The sequence below is a fragment of the Aureobasidium namibiae genome, assembly GCF_000721765.1.
Source record: "Aureobasidium namibiae CBS 147.97 unplaced genomic scaffold scaffold_35, whole genome shotgun sequence".
Taxonomy (NCBI): Eukaryota; Fungi; Ascomycota; class Dothideomycetes; order Dothideales; family Saccotheciaceae; genus Aureobasidium; species Aureobasidium namibiae.
In genome coordinates this window covers 33,440-49,662 of record NW_013581174.1, presented here as the reverse complement: position 1 = coordinate 49,662, position 16,223 = coordinate 33,440, and the positions used below count along the sequence as shown (strand labels likewise).

Below are 16,223 nucleotides of genomic sequence, written 5' to 3'. Positions count from 1 at the left end.
CTATCGTTTCAGCCGCAACTAAAGGTGCAGCGTGATATTAAGCCATGGGGGCTGCATGCAGCCGGTCCACCAGCCCAGTGGCTTGTCTACTTTCGAATCAATCTGGTCTGTCCCCAGGATACATAGGCGGACGCAGACATGAGACTTTGAGTCGTCATGGTTATTCGGCCGATCGCATCAGTATTTACCGAGGTCGCATGCGCCGCGATCGTACGTCTTATAAATTCGTATAGGTTCCAAGTGCTTGTCCACGACGACAAAGACATACCAGAGTACACCATGGAAGCATTCATCGAGCCTATGAGTCAATTGATCATAGATCTCTCAGCGTTCAATTCTGAAAAGAACTCGACTGTGGACAGCGATAGAACGAATGTTCTCGCTGCTTTCAGGTTGTTCGTCGATGCTGTTGAGACATTCGCCGAGCACCTGCATCGCCAATTGCACCGCGACAAAATCGCATTTACATCCACGGGCAAAGAGGTTACTGCTACCATAAATGACCATAAAGATAACTTGCTGCAGCGCTCCAAGCACATGCTGGAGATCGCCGATGATGCAGTTACCAACACACAGCAATTGAAACGACTTGCCCTGGACTTGCAGCTTCGCGCTAGCAAAATTCGGGAAGCAATCGAAGAATTGCGTGTTCAAACAATACAAAGGAGCAAAGTTGACGAAGCACGAATAAACCAGATCGAAGGGGAACTCGAAAAACAACTTGCTGTAGTGAAGGAGACCGACGCGAAGCTACAGGATCTGGAGCGGGATATGGGTAACGCCGAGGATACGCAAACGACAATGTCAATGGTGAGTCAGATGCGAGGACCAAGTGGCCTTGTGTGTCTAATCTACTGCTAATCGCCTCGGACCCAGGTTCGCTTTGCTTCATTGTTCCTGAGGCAAACTGTGCCAGTTGTTGGCATACCGCTCCGCATCTATAGTGATATTTATGGAAGGTGAGCTCTCTAGTTAGCTTACGGCGACATCGTCTATACACTACGAAGTAGCTCCGCTGATGAAGCAAGGTCCGCCCAACGCGAACTGGACGCCCTCAAGGTCCAAAAAGAAAGTGTTTTGAGAGAAGCTCGCGATCTGAGTGCTTCCATGGACTCGTTGAAGGCACAATGTTTGCAAAATGCCTCCAACATCGCGAGATGCGAAGGTCAACTCAAAGATGCTGGTCACATGCTCGACGATCTGCACAAGAGTGAAATTGGAGCCATTGATCTGGTGCATCTCGATGCTCTGAAGCAGACAGCCAGCCGTTTCGTCAGCTACGCTACAGATCTCGAAGGCGATGTCTGCAAAATCCACTGGGCCGAAGCATCACTTGAACTGCAAACGAACGTACGTTCACTCGTCGAAGGCATGAGAAAGGTTGAAGATCTTGATTTTGCGCTAGCATTGAGGAGACTTGAGTGATTGCAAGACGGTCAAGATCTTTTTGTACCATTGATCGTCGTCTTTGGTTTGCTTTGGTTGATGATCGCAGAGATCGCCGGCTATCTCGCTGATTGAGAATTGCTTTGAGATGTTAGTTACGCCGCACGACTCCACTGTAGTGAGAACAAAGCTCGTGCAGAACAGATCATGTGGTGAACAATCTGCGAGACCCTGAGTGCGATTAAAGCCTAAGAAGAAGCTCCCTCGCCTCGTTACAGTATGTTTATACCCTTGTACCCCCATTGCAGGTGGGCAACAGCATCTGATCAGCAGGTTACGCCAACTTTCTGAGAAGACTTGACAATGCCTGGGCTCTCGCGGAAAATCTTAGACCGCCTTACTTTGAGATTAAGATCCATCAAAAACATTCACCATGTGGTGTTGTACTCATGTGGGGTCACAAATTGAGTGTGGTTATGCAATCACAGCAACGCCTACCCAGGTTGTGCAAGCCCGATCGACTGAGGACCACATTAATGTAAGAAACAAAGCACTCATACAGAATCTGCACATTCAGGTCGGGATGCGTGTGTACACTGTAATCGTGGCTGCAGACATGAGCTGAGTCCTATTGTTCAGCAATCAGGCTGTGGTGGGGTTTCCGTCCACGCTGACACGGCACGCTTCGTCTACCCCGAAATGGCAAAGCCACAAAATCACGAAGCGGAAGAGCACCATTGTGCCACTCATCCAGGCCCCAAGTCGCAGCTTCAAGGTCAGACACAGCGTAAGGTCGCCATAGCATTCTTGGACTCTACTGGTAGGGGCACTAGTGAGGTGCCATATTTGACATTCGGCAAGGTCCGAAGCGGACGATCGTCTTGTCCCGACCACGGCATCTCATGGGGAAGCAGGCACTGGACAATTCTGGCCGCGCCACGATTCGGACGGTCGACAGCGCGGGGACGTGGCTCGAGCAAGCTTCGAGGATGAGAACAACCATGCAGCCAAGCCAATAGTGTCATGCCCACCAGTTTATGTTCAGGGTATCTAGCGGCTGTCTGCATTTTGACCAGACAGTTCAGGCAACAAGACTACAGGCTCAATTGAATGATGCATCAAGCTATTGTGTTTAGAGAAACGTTACTATGAGAGTCGCAACGCGGGATCAGAAAGGGATTGTACGTAGCTAGTGGCCAAGTACTTTTCTGGTTTAGTCATGCATATAATGAAGCTAGCCAACTTTACTATAGTGAGCATGTGCTACGAAGGTGACTGTTCCATATGAAACCAGCTGCGTCGCGGCTAGCCACCGCTTTGAGACAAACGTACACAAAAGCAAGCTAGCCAGACTTATAGAAGAGGTAAGCATGCAGATGGGGTGGCGGTCTGACGAAGAGCTGGACTCGAGGCTGAACAAACTTTCGACACCCCACTCTCCACTCCACATCTGACATACGACCACCAAGACAAGCCGGCAATGCCATTAGAGTGCCTACGTCGTGGCAATGGGAGGCCCTCTATACAGCTGCACACGCGAGCTAAACACCAATGGTCCGGGCTCCACCCGGCCAAGGGCTGAATATAACAGCCGCAAGTCCACATCTCAGAATTGGTCAAAGCCGCCTTGTAGGTGTGCCTTCGATTCCGGGGCGACTCGTGTCAGCTGTGACTAAGTAAGGTCAATTTTGGATATACCCCAGCTGTTTTGAGCAAAAGTACCTTTGCGTCTCTCATCCACACCTTATTTCTCTGTTACACAGGCGTCCATTGGCTCTCATTCTATCCAGGGCTCTGCCCAAGTTCACCATGGACGACGAAACGTTCATTGCAAGCCGCTTGAGCGAAGCCGGCATCGCAGCTGATCAGGAAGCCATCCAACTTGTGAAGCAGTGTGCCATCTATGGCAAAACAGGATGCAAAGACCGTGAGATCATGTCACTAAGCGCGGCACTATCGACTCTGGCTAGCAAAACCTCATCGAGCGTGTTCAAACATCTGGAAAAGAAGTATGCAGAAACTACTTCTTCAGCAATCCAGTCAACCACTGCTGTCGCCGGTAAGGTTGGCCAAGTGTTGGGAGCCGCGGGAGCAGTCTTGAGCATTGCCACTTTTGTCTTCAACCTAGTCGCGGATATTCAGGATCGCGAAGAGACGAATGAGATTGCTCAGCGACATTTGTCAGGCTTTGATGCTGCTACTGGACTCCAGCCAGAATCCATCCGCATCGTAGCGGCTGTCAAACAAATTGTTGAGAGAGGCTTCGACCAGCATGAACTACGTTCGATCAATGCCGAGAGCAGTGTCACCGTTGACTTTCTGGTCAACACCATCATCCCTCTTGCGCATGATCTCGAGAGGTTGGACGATCAAACGGTCGCACGCTATCATGTGAGACTTGTTGAGCGCATCAATGTCAACCGCAAAGATATACACATCCACTTCCAGAGGTTCAGCTCGGGAGTAGAAGGCATAGCTACTCGTGCGGACTACCAGATTGATACGAACCATTTGGTTTGTTACGCAAAGGCATGCACGCTAGATGCATTCCTGACGTTCTACGAATTGCTGTTGTCGAACCGCATGCATGATGGCCTCGTAGAACACAACTGTTCCTTGTTCACTCAGCGCAATCACGATGCGGTGGCAGTCCTTCAAAAATACCTCGAGATGTATACAACGGGACGGACGCAGATGATCAAGACGTATTACTATTACGAGTGAGTCATCAAGAGGCGTCTCTACCGAGTCCAAAGCTTACCACACAACAGTGGCCATAATGCTCTACATCGTGACTGCGTCTATGATGACGCATCTCCACTCGACAACATCATCAGCCCGATTCCACTCGAAGAAGTCGCAAGATCGGGGGTGGATTGGAATGGATGTGGTATGGAGATGGTAAACGGCCACTGCAAGTTCTGGTCCGCAATATGGGTGAATCGAACGCACCCGGCTGCACAGAGAACCAAACACGCAGCAATCCGATATATACAGGGTCGCACAGTCATTGACACGGGCGAGGATTGGCAAAGACTCGTGGGTCGGCCACAAGATACCATGACCAGATTAGAGGGCAAGATCAAGGCGATCACGTTTTGGACTCAAAGAGCAATGATCAAAGCAAACATCAAACATATGCAGGAGAGTGTTTTGCAAAAGATTGCTGAGCAGGCTAAGATCGGAGAGCACAAAGCTGGATCGGGATGGTGGCCTTGGTAAAAAGGAACACAGTCGCCTATTTCTTCATGAAATCGTTATATCAACGAGCTTCTCAACACTGATTTGATTCACCGATCGATCCAATTCATTATGCTACTTGGCTTTATAGCAAGCTTGTCAACCGCCTCCTAGTAGTTTCTTTTGCTTCACTCATTGCGCTCGTTACAATCAGGTCTTTGCTCACTTGTCTTTCCTCGCTCACGTAACGAACCCTCCTATCTTATAGAGGAAGTGGAGAACCGCCCTTACTGCTAGCAGGTCTGCTTTCCATTTTTCTCTTAGTCTATTTACTAGTTGTCTAGTCCGTGGATCTTCCTAGAGGATTCTGTTACGATCCGCCATTGGCTAAAGGTCCTCACCTGCCAAGACAGCGAGCAGGATGGCTGTGTGCCGATCCTCACGCGCTTGGCGGATGAGCTGATCCGCAAGCAGCGCGGTCAGGGTCACCTTGAAAACTCACCAGCTTGGCGAGAGAGCTCGAGGTGAAACCTCACTCCCTCACGACGTGAGCTGGTGAGCTACGAAGCAACTCCTTCCCGTCTAATCAAGTTCGTCAAAATAGGTCAAGATGAGGGTAAAGGTTTCAGGACCTTGTGATAATCACCAAACGCCTGTCAATTCCTTATATCATTCCAAACAAGTGACTACGCTTCTTCCACGTGTAGGTCGACCGTAGAGGCCTCCTCCATAAGGGTATTTCCCCGTGTCGAGTTCGTCCTTATTAGCTGAACACTCCTTAGAGGCTGATTGCAGGTGGTAGATCGTGTCTTGAACTAACCCGTTACATGTTTTTCCTAGCTCTTGTATGTTTCTTTATTTTGTCACGAATAGCCTTCCTGTAGCACTAACCTAAGTAGTTCTCAAATGAAACCTCTTAGAATTGGCTCTGATCTCCAGTTTATTCCAGATGCTTTGCAACTGAATTAGCTACCCGTTAGTTTCATGTGAATTTCGTTTCAATTTCAAGTCCTATACAGCTACCTCGTCGTCGCCACAAAGCTCTTCGATATCGGCGTGTTTACCGTGTTTACCGTGTTCAACTAGTTCTTCAAAGTCCTAATGCTTCTTCCAACTCTTAAGACACTCTTCCGTCTCGACGTGTTAAAGCTGATCCAAACCCTGTCCTAAGGTACAGCGCGTCGACAACTGCTAAAGATCCTCTCTAACTCCGCAGACATCGGGCTGGCCGAGAGGACAATAATAGCCATTTGCTAGAGGTTCGGATACTTACGCTCCTGCTAAGCTTCGAGCTACCATTATAGAGGGTTATCGATGGCGAGTGAGTCACCCTTTATGGAATGATCAAACTCATTAGTGACCTTATTGAAGAGATCCAGAGGAGAACACAAGTTCTTGTTAAAGGACTGACCAAAAGTGGAGATCCGAAACTGATCATCCTAATTGCGCCTTTGGAACAAGTTGTTGGTCGACAGAGTCTTAAATATCTGTCCTTACCGGCAAAATTGGTCCTGGTGGTCCTCCCTAAATGGTAAATCTGCGTAGAAATCTGTATGGCTTGACTGATCTCTCTGTTATGTATGTTTAGATCAACGGCGCGGTCAATGAAATTACCGATTTCCCTGGTTACATACCTTCCAGGCTGAGGTGCTCTCGAATGTAGAACTTGAAGTCTTTTGTAAAGACAGCGCGAATTGTATGTAGAAGATAAGTCATGAAGTCACAAAGTAGAAGTGAGCGTGGAATAGCACTCCGCAATGCCCAGTCTGCCAGCTGCGACCCCGCATTCAGCCGCATGCTCCTGTTGTGCCCCTGTCTACAACAACCAAGCCCACTTCAGCTGAGGCGGCGGCCTCCAAAACATTGCTACCAGTCATGCAGAACCGCTTGCATTCTGGTGACCTCGGAGTTGATGCTTTGCCCCAAAGCGGACTTTGTGGCTCCACGAGCAGCAAAGTTCGTACCTGACCTGCACAAAAGTAAATTAGAGCATGTACATTTGAAAAAACACCATATTTGCAAGACATCGCAAGCTATGCGAAACCACAGTATGGCTCAGCTCCTTGTCACGTTCGGGACGAAAATTCCTTGTAAGACTGTTGCGCTTAGGTCGCGCGAATGCGCCTCGCGGGGGGACTTGTTGGTAGAGAATGGTGGCTGTCGATAGAGCGGATGAAATCGTGCAAGACCTTGTCAGCACTTATTGAGCCACAATATCAGACGGGAACTCTAGCAGTGGAGCGATCCTGATGCGAGATCTGTTCAACAAATGGAGCGGTACATTACCAGGTACATAGCTTGCGAGACGTCGCGACCGTTATCGTGGCGTGAGACTAGACATGGAAGAAGGCTTGGATGAGGGATCTAGCGTGAGAAGCCTTGGCTCTTCGAACGCATTGCGGGTTCATGTGTCACTTCGGATCAACTATGCCCTCCTGTCGTGTTCTAGGCCCCAAAGTGAAGGATACCAGCGACAGTAAGACGCAAGTGTCGTGAGGAGCAGCTTGTTTGGTAATTTGTCATTCGCGCTGATCTAACAATCTTTCCAGAAATTATTTACAGTGTTGACTCGGACACGCCGTGCATATCGGATTGTGATATGCTGGAATCATTTGCAGGTCCGGTAAACCTTCTTTATACTAGCGAATCACGAAAGCAGAGGATCGCGGTCCTGGGAATTGTGAGGATCTTGCGCTAGGCAAGCGTGGCTGAGGGTAAGCAGTATGTAAAGCGTTGAAGGGAGCTTAGAAAGAGGGCACATGGGAGAACGTACACTGTTGACTTTCGGGTTTCATCAAGCAGAAACCGATAGGCTGTGTTGCGATTACTAAGCATCGCGGCTTTATCCCTCGGCCACCCTACCGCTACGTGACTTCTTAAAGCTCAGATGTCCAACCCCCACTTCGTACTAAAATAGATAATGGAATGTAAGCTTTCGGCTTGCCCGAGAGCTTAGACAAGAGTTGCGCTGACTTCCTTCCATTCCACGTGCACGATTACGAGTTGTGGCTTCTGAATCGTGCTCCACACGCAACATTGCGAGAATAATTACCTCTTCGGTCTATTCACGGCTCTCGGAGGTCGCTGCAGACCATGTGCGTCTAGAACTCGGACGACCGGAGCTTCTCCATTCCATCAGCTCACTTAGACTAAAGTTGCAGCGACATGAGAAAAGGTTTCATGCATCGTCGGCGGGCCTTGTCGCCCAGCGAGAAACATGCTTCCGGTTCCATACTGAGCATCGTGGCTTTCCATAGCTTCGCGCGGTTTCAACTTCCATGTGGTACTACAAGGCAAGTATATGAAGGTTCTGTAGACTCATCCTTTGGGATAACGTTTTTGGGTTCTCTTGACTATCCGTTACGCAAAACAATGAATCAAACAGAAGGAGAGTCAAACTCATCGGCCGCGACGAAACTTGTCGCAAGACTCTTTCGTTTCGGTAATTTGAATGATATAATGAACTATGCAATCGACATCGCAACAAGCACCGGTTATCGAGAAGTTCGCGACGAAAGACAATCCCATCATTCCCAGCAACCTTGTATGTTCTTTGTCTCTTACGTTCAATCAATCTCCTTTTCCTTTTCGCACTTGACATTCGAAGCTGGGCAGGATTTTATGCTGATTTTCGAGGGGAAAAAAGTGGGCAAAGCGATTATCGCCTTATTGTTCCCTTTCCTGTTGCAACTATTGCAGAAATACTTGATGAAATCCACCAGGACCGCAGCAGACGTAAAACAGAACAGAAGAGAGATCATGGTATCTCCAGCAAACGCATCGTTTCCCGATAGATCTATCGAGAAGGACGACAACGACTGCAATGAGGATGATGAACAGTCCTCAGCAACTGTAACAGACTCTGAACATACCGATTTAGAATTCCCTCAAAGCAAAAAGCAACATGATGCAGATGCCGGATATGTGGGCGCTGCTAGGGAAAATCTGTGTCAGAGTGTCTCGGACTCTGACAACAACGATCATGCCGAAGCTCAAGATGGCAATGGCCCAATCTGTGGAAACACAGAGCGGACAGAGATTGGAGAAAATGCCATCTATAATGCAACATCTCGCAACGAAGATAACCACCTGCGTGCTAAGAAAACACCCGACCCCTACGTACCACCAACCGCCTCCTCTACGGACATGCCGACTGCACAAGGAGACGAACATGACAGCGATCAAAACAACATGACCAGGGTCTCCGTCAAGCCCCTACCATCAATGCAACAGGGCAATGCCGCTACGATTCCTAACAGCAGAAGGACCCGAAAGTTGAAATCGCGACAGCTCGCTCCCACAGCGGGTCTCCAGACATTGGAGGAAGAAGACAAACAAGAAAGAAGCGTTTTTCACCCGCCAGAAATCGTTCCAAGAGGATCTGCAGGTGAAAAGAAGCATCAACCCACCAAATCGCCAGAACTTTCCCAAGTCCGTCGTCCAAGAGCGCAGCTACAGGGAATAGCAATATTTAGTAAGAAGGTAAAGGATTTCCTAATTCCAGCCTGTGTTGCCGGACTCAGTTTTGTAATCTTGCAAAGCCCAGCGTACCTTCGATCCCAAAGCATCACACTCGAGCAAGAATGCCACGCTCTTCCCATATACGCTTTGATCGGCAAGACAGGCGTAGGGAAAAGCAGTTTCATAGAAGCACTAAGTGGAAAAGACAGTCACGGGCACGAAGCTGTGGTGTGTCACGGCATGGATTCATGTAAGTCTCATTCATGTTCAGCACTTTTCAAGTGTTCACACACGATACTAAACCAAACATCCATACAGGCACGGGTACGATTGACTACTTTAAAGTAAACCTTAACGGCCAAGCTAGTTGTATCCTCGATACACCGGGCTTCGATGACAATCGCCCTAATATGACCGACGAAGAAATCATGCGCCAGATCTTCTACAAACTCTCCAATACATTTGATGGAACCAAATTGATAAAGGGTCTGATATACATGCACGACATCAGCCAGACACGAATTGGTGGCCTAGCCTCGCGAGTAAGTAGTTCTTACACAGTACAACCCAAGTGGAGAAGAATACTTACATGAGCAACAAGCATTTCCAGCTATTTGAGAAGCTATGCGGACACCAGAATTATGGACAGGTTGTGCTGGCCACGACGAAATGGCTGAGGTCACCGAGCTGGGATGAAGAGCAAAGAGAGTTGCAGCGCGAGAGCGAGCTTCGCAACAGGTACTGGAAAAACATGATAGATCTTGGGTCGCATGTCGAGCGCTGGGATGGCACGGAAGCAAGCGCCCGGGGCATCTTGAGTATACTGAAGAAAAAACCTAGCTTAGTAAGGATACCAGAGAGGGAGAGAGTGATTGAGCATAAGACAAAAGGATGGTTCTAGCGCTGAAGTTGTTTTTTTATATAGGTTACTACAGGCCGGAGAAGAAGAAATTTAGCTAGTCTATTCGTAGAGCGTGTTTAGTCTAAGGTTTCAAAAACAGTCTACTATACTTCTATCTAAGCCATTATTACTTATCTAAGTACTATCTAGCGTATAGATAGAAAGTGTCACGGTTCAACACCAAGACACTACGCGTGACCCTGTCCCCTGGCCACGGGCCAGGAAGCGACCCTGTCCGACGACGGCCGGCCACTTGATTACCGACTAATGGAATGTTGCTGTCACGTGACAGCCGCCAAGGCTGGCCGGGAGCCTTCCCAGCAAGCTTCCTACTAAGCTGAGTGCCCCCAAAGCTGCGCACCCCTCAAAGCTGCGCGTTTCGCGATTTCGCGCTCTATCAATACAACCACTTCCTTCTCAATTCACGTGATAAACACTACACCGATATGGCTCAACGCGAGCAGCAGATCCAATTAGCCCTTGAAGACTTTCGCACAGGTGGCTGTACATCAATCCGAGCTGCAGGGACTGCGTACGGCATCCCAGAATCCACGTTGCGCGCGCGACTCAATGGAACACCAAACCAACGTACCGCCCACCAACATCGCAAGAGGCTCTCAGTTCTACAAGAGAAGTTCCTTGTTGACTGGATCCTCGAACAAGAATCACAAGGCCTTCCCCCCTCGCACGCTCGTACTCGAGAGATGGCTACTCAAATTATCCGTATGAATGGCGATACTAAAGAGCTTGGGAAAAGGTTCATTCCAAAGTTGATTCGAGACAATCCACGCATTGCCTCAGTTATAGGAAGGCCTATTGAACAAGCTCGGATCAATGGTACAAATCCTGAGGCAATACAAGAGTTCTATACTCTATACGAACGTATCGTTCGCGAATTCAACATTCAGCCCTGCAACATGTGAAATATGGATGAACATGGCATTGCCTTAGGGGTATGTGCTAACTCATACGTTCTTGGATCATCAGAAAATAAGCGCTCATACGTTAAATCACCAGAATCGCGCGAATGGGTGTCAATTATCGAGGTTGTGTCCCAAATCGGTGGGATTATCCGGCCTCTTGTAATATTCAAGGGTATAGCACCGCAAACTACACATTCCCCGGATGACACACCTGACTGGCGCTATACAAGCTCTGCTAATGGCTGGACTACTAATGCTAAAGGATTATCATAGCTTAGAACCATGTTTGGCCCAGAAACAAGGCCTCAAAATGACGCCTGGCGGCTCCTAATTATGGATGGCCATGGTAGCCATACAGCCATAAAATTCCTATGGCATTGTAAGCAAAACAAGATACATCCCTTATTCCTACCGGCTCATACAAGCCATGTATTACAACCTTTAGATCTCGGAGTTTTTGCGCCTCTAAAATCAAGATACCGGGCTGAAATCGCAGCTTTGGCTTCGCTCGACGATGCATCACCTGTCAAGAAGGAACGCTTTATCACCTGCTATAATTCAGCTCGCAAAGAGACATTTACACCCTGCCTATTGCGTGTAGGGTGGCAGGCAGCGGGTCTCTATCCATACAATCCAGCAAAAGGGCTCAATTCCTCCCAAGTACAAGGCTCAAAACCACGTCAAGTTACACCACCACAACGTCAAGAATCACCTCCAATTTTTGGCACACCAAAGAGCCCACAACATATACATACCACAACTCAATCAATTCGCAAAAGACAAGGCGAGAAACAGGCCCTATATCAATGCTTACATAAGGCTGGCCAAGCGATTGATCAACTTAACGCAAAGCAGATCCCATTGCAACACCGCAACGCTCAACTTCAGGCTCAAATCGAAGGACTAGCTATCAAGAGGCGCAAGAAGGTCCCTATTGATCCTAATTTACAATTTGCGACCGTGGAAACTGTCATAAAGGCAAGGGAGGCTCTCGCGGCACAAGAGGCACAAGAGGCAGCACGTCAAACCAGATACGACGCAGCTACAGCTGCGCGTGAGCTCGCTAATCAGAGCTTCGAATCGCTCCAATTTGAGTGGCAGATAGACAACTTTTGATACGTATACAGATCAATTTATTAAGGCCTCAAAGCTGCGCAGCTGCGCAGCTTTGGGGGGTGCGCAGCTTTGGGGGTACTCAGCTTACCTCTTTATTTCCTTGTCTACGTCTTGTCATATAGCTTGGGCCCGTATCTACGTATTGATTGTTATTTCCGACTGCGCTCCCTGACATACCTCTTTATTTCCTTGTCTACGTCTCGTCGTATAGCTTAAACCTGTATCCACGTATTGATTGTTATTCCCGACTGCGCTCCCTGACATCAGCCTAAGTTAACAATACCCTGATTAGAGCTAAATAGATAAATAATATTAACTAGTTCAAAAAATACTTTAGAGAGATCTATAAGATTAAAGACCTAGAAGAAGTAAGTAAGATCCTTAGGGTTCAAGTTAATTACTCTAGATTAGTTCTACTATACTAGGGATCTTTTGTTGAAATATAGAATAGATAGAGAATAGACTAATATAATTAGTATCCTACTAAATAGCGACAATTTACATACCTTCGGAACACATCGGCTAAAGCACCCCGTTAACATACGATGGTACATAAGACAGCTAGCTAACAAAATATACTTATATAGTCTACGTAGAGCAGAGCAAACCATCTCTTATTAAGTTACAACTAGAAAATCATACCAATTCAATCCCTACTAACACCAAAGAGGAACCCACGCGGTACAAAGGAGCCAAGGTATGACCACATTGTCTTGGTAGCATACTTACATAACATGGCCACATCACTCTTTTGCTATTTGTATCTATGGTCAGCGTCCTGCTACCTTTACAACAAGATTATATGGCGGAACTTACCCTGCTGGAAACGGTGCTTCTGCACAATGATCCTTAACCCGGCTGCAAGCTTAGTGGTGTTGAAAGTGTCGTTTATGCTGAAGGTTCCCAGTAAACCGTCGACATCTACATGTACCTTTGCTTGTCGGTCTCCTTCTTGGTAATAGTTGCAAGCGCTGCGGATATCGTCCTGATCGATCTTTCCTTCATCGGAATACCAATGCGCACGTTCCATGATGAGTATAAGGTCAGCAATGGTTCTTAAGAGCATCCTGCCCCATTGTGGAGCTGTCAATACATTGACAGCTGCTCGGGTACCCCACACGATCGGAATCGCCCATGGCAACGTAAAGGATAATGCTCCGAGAACCACACCGTTGGTCAACAACTCTCCACCTATCATGCCACCTAGAAGAGCTCTTTTGTTCGTCAGGCAGGTTGTCAACGTCTCCCATCCAAGATCAAGACTCGTTCCGGAGAAACCGAAAGTACCAACAATCTCCTTGCCTATGAGGCCTCCAACGGTAGCTGTACTCACGAGCCCACCTACAGTGCCTATCACCGGTATGGGAGCAGCGGCAGTCCTCACCGCATGCTTGTATAGTTCTAAGCTTTTTTTGATGGCATCATCGATCTTGGGATCGATCGAGCAGATCTGTGCCTTGATCAAGTGTGATCGTACGCACTCGTTGTCTATACTGCCTAGGGTTCGTTCCATCAAAGCACTGATACTTGTTTCATCGTCTGCATGTAGATGTTAGTACGTTGGAATTGATAGCAGCGGACTTGGATATGTCGTACCTGCGTCGGTGAACACGAGCCCGGAAAGCCTTGGATAGGTCTGTTGGAAATTCGTGCGAGTCTCCTCCTTGAATTGCTCGACTGCATCGTCTTTTAGCTCTCGAATTCTGTCCCAATCTGAGCTTTTGAGGGCACGTTCTTTGGTGCCATGCTTTTTTATGTATGCCCTTTTGCATTCGGCTTCTATTTGAGTCTCATACCTGTCAAGGCGTGTAGAGACCAGCACTACCGGAACATTGCTGTCGTGTGTTTCAAGTAAGGCAAACAACTTCTTATCTGCATCCTGGAGGGTTCTGTTCCTCAAGCTGTCGATGCAATACCTTTTCAACGTCAGTGAAAAACGAAGTAGTTGAGCAATATTGATACGAGCACAAACCATATAGCATGAAGGCGTTGAGATATGTCTGAGACCGTGGTACGGCCCTTAATGAATTCTATGAGATCATCAATGTCTTTTTCATTTCCCGATTGGAATCCACAGGAGTCGTGTATGATGTAGTGTGCGCCCTCTGCAGTCAGTCCTACATTGACGTCGTGTACGCCGTGCTCAGTTTTACTCGTCGGGGTCTGTAATTTGTCAACAAAGCTGCCGTCAAGTGTAGATTGGATCTTGCTTACCAAATCCTCGGCACCAAAGACTTTGTTTATCAGTGTCGACTTTCCTATTCCGGCTTCGCCACAGATCAAGATCCGAACCGCTTTCAATCTGCCATCGATATCTTCACTCGGGAGTGTCCAGAACATTTCTCCCTCTGTCCACCGAATCTTGTCTTTGTGGGAAAGAAGGTGGCGTTTAAAGTTCCAGCCCTCTGAGTTTACACTGATTGGGACTTCAAGCTCGAAAATCATGTATACCGAGGGATGTACAAAGGTTCCAAACGGTTCTGTAGAAGGCGTTAGTCAAGAGAGCGGAAACCCTTCAGCAATGCAGAAATACCATCTTCGTGATAGCCGATAAGCTCCCCGTATTCAAAAATGACACGGTCCTTCATAGTGTAGAGGAGTCGATTGCCCAATCCACTTGGGAGCTTGATACGATAACCTGCATTCGAAGCATGCACCCTTCGCATGTCCCATAACTTGGTGACGATGCCGTTGGAATGTGTCATGAAGAAAGGACCTGTATTGGTGGAAGTTAAGCTCTGGCCCGAGTAAGTTGGAAACACGAGCTCCTTCGTGTCCTCAAAGCAGCGTTCGTTCCCGTCCTGATCATGATAAGGGGCCGGGATATATCCACCAAGTATTAAGCCACAGTCGTGAGCTTGTGATAACATCCACTGTAGTGGGTACAGCGATAGACCATCTTCCTTGTTAGAACCGCCTATCTCGGAGTGCCTTCCTAGAAACCATGCTTGCAACATGGTACGAGTGCCTTCTTGAAAATCCGTAGCTTCTTTCGGCCCAACAGTCCAAACATCTGGGCTGAAGGCAGTTCGACGTTCATTCAAGGCCAGAGCCTGTCGAGCGTGAATGATAGAACTATTGAGCTTGATGTCATAGAGGTCATGATCGTCAAATGCCTTGACAGTGTCGAAGACACCTACAAACTTGATGATCGGTGGCTCGCGACAATTTTTTGTCAGATTGAAGATCGAGTTCTGCCTTTGTTGGCTTCCACATTTCTTGTCTTGATACAGAGCAAGGCATTGAGAGAAATGACGCTCGAACTCCGCGGAGCTAAGTGACATTTTCGGTATCTTCATCCAATGGAGCAGACCTGCAACAGCCCGCACGGTGTAGGCTCCACGACTGAAACCAAAAAGGAACAACTCGTCATGCCTTTCGAGATTGTGCTCACAGATGAGCTGGTAAGTATCTTTGATCTGAGCTTCGAGACCATGTCCGAACGCACCGCTTAGCTTCTTATGGAGCCACCATGAGTTGTTTAGCCCGGGCCGATATACAACTTTTTGTGTCCATTCCCCGTCGTCGAGAATGCCTTCGCGAACGATTGTGGAGACTCGAAAGACATTGGTACTGTTGCCTTCGTAGCCAGTATCAGTACCATCAGGATCACAATATGTCCCATCGATACAAATGATCAGTCGAGTCTTTCGCTTTTTTCCAGACTGCTCTCCTAGTTGGAGTGTCTCTCCGGCAGCACATGGTTGATCGTACGGCGGTGGAGGACGTTCAAAGCTGAAAATGTACATGTCATTGAAGGTCGAATTCCGCATGGAGCAAGACTGCTTACCTTTCAGTTTCTGCCTGAGTTCCTGGGAATACGGTGTTCGTGCTGGTTGTTGGCTTTGCTATCTCTGGCTTATAGCCTCGTACCGGCAACGAAGCGAGGGTTTCGATTTCCATGGGCATATTGACTCAAGTGAATTATCAAGTGAATGAATTCAGATGTGAGATGTTCTGGTAGGTGCATGGCCACAATCAACATAGATCTGAGTCCTTATATAAGAAGTACCAGGACCAAGCTGAGGTACAAGTGCACACAACCGTCACAAGGTTGCTCACACAGCACTTTTGGTGAAAGGTATAACTATCCCGCGATAGTCTTGTCCGTCTGAGGATCAAGCAGCGAGCTGCATGCAAACGATAATATCAGGTTTCAGGGCATTTGGCTAGCGGCATTGGGCTTAGCTAGTCCCCCGGATGTGGCTTTCAAGTTTCGAGCGGCTAAATTACAGATGTGACCTGAATGCCGAGCC

General features: G+C 47.9%; 7 protein-coding genes across 7 annotated transcripts; 6 read left to right on the top strand and 1 right to left on the bottom strand.

Moving 5' to 3' along the window:
* Positions 1-279: 279 nt before the first annotated feature.
* Positions 280-1,425, top strand: M436DRAFT_86625 (uncharacterized protein; the record flags this gene model as incomplete). The annotated part of the gene is made up of 3 exons (XM_013566907.1): positions 280-810; positions 877-959; positions 1,029-1,425. 3 exons carry the CDS (start codon positions 280-282, stop codon positions 1,423-1,425), a joined length of 1,011 nt encoding a protein of 336 aa, XP_013422361.1.
* Positions 1,426-3,195: 1,770 nt separating this feature from the next.
* M436DRAFT_68383 (uncharacterized protein) lies at positions 3,196-4,608 on the top strand (the record flags this gene model as incomplete). Its single annotated transcript, XM_013566906.1, has 2 exons — positions 3,196-4,106; positions 4,158-4,608. 2 exons carry the CDS (start codon positions 3,196-3,198, stop codon positions 4,606-4,608), a joined length of 1,362 nt encoding a protein of 453 aa, XP_013422360.1.
* Positions 4,609-9,177: 4,569 nt separating this feature from the next.
* M436DRAFT_32018 (uncharacterized protein) lies at positions 9,178-9,844 on the top strand (the record flags this gene model as incomplete). Its single annotated transcript, XM_013566893.1, has 3 exons — positions 9,178-9,259; positions 9,346-9,569; positions 9,629-9,844. Coding segments are annotated over 3 exons (522 nt in total), but the record flags the coding sequence as incomplete, so codon positions are not given.
* A 536-nt stretch (positions 9,845-10,380) lies between these two features.
* M436DRAFT_30661 (uncharacterized protein) lies at positions 10,381-10,596 on the top strand (the record flags this gene model as incomplete). The annotated part of the gene is made up of 1 exon (XM_013566892.1): positions 10,381-10,596. A coding segment is annotated over one exon (216 nt), but the record flags the coding sequence as incomplete, so codon positions are not given.
* Positions 10,597-10,632: 36 nt separating this feature from the next.
* On the top strand, positions 10,633-10,851 carry M436DRAFT_58991 (uncharacterized protein; the record flags this gene model as incomplete). The annotated part of the gene is made up of 1 exon (XM_013566895.1): positions 10,633-10,851. The coding sequence occupies one exon, from the start codon at positions 10,633-10,635 to the stop codon at positions 10,849-10,851; it is 219 nt and encodes a 72-aa protein (XP_013422349.1).
* Positions 10,852-11,184: 333 nt separating this feature from the next.
* M436DRAFT_59007 (DDE-domain-containing protein) lies at positions 11,185-11,967 on the top strand (the record flags this gene model as incomplete). The annotated part of the gene is made up of 2 exons (XM_013566896.1): positions 11,185-11,551; positions 11,636-11,967. 2 exons carry the CDS (start codon positions 11,185-11,187, stop codon positions 11,965-11,967), a joined length of 699 nt encoding a protein of 232 aa, XP_013422350.1.
* A 288-nt stretch (positions 11,968-12,255) lies between these two features.
* M436DRAFT_68381 (uncharacterized protein) lies at positions 12,256-15,876 on the bottom strand (the record flags this gene model as incomplete). The annotated part of the gene is made up of 11 exons (XM_013566905.1): positions 12,256-12,261; positions 12,300-12,326; positions 12,512-12,532; positions 12,697-12,752; positions 12,784-13,506; positions 13,564-13,685; positions 13,764-13,883; positions 13,940-14,130; positions 14,182-14,447; positions 14,501-15,702; positions 15,758-15,876. 11 exons carry the CDS (start codon positions 15,874-15,876, stop codon positions 12,256-12,258), a joined length of 2,853 nt encoding a protein of 950 aa, XP_013422359.1.
* Positions 15,877-16,223: the final 347 nt, after the last annotated feature.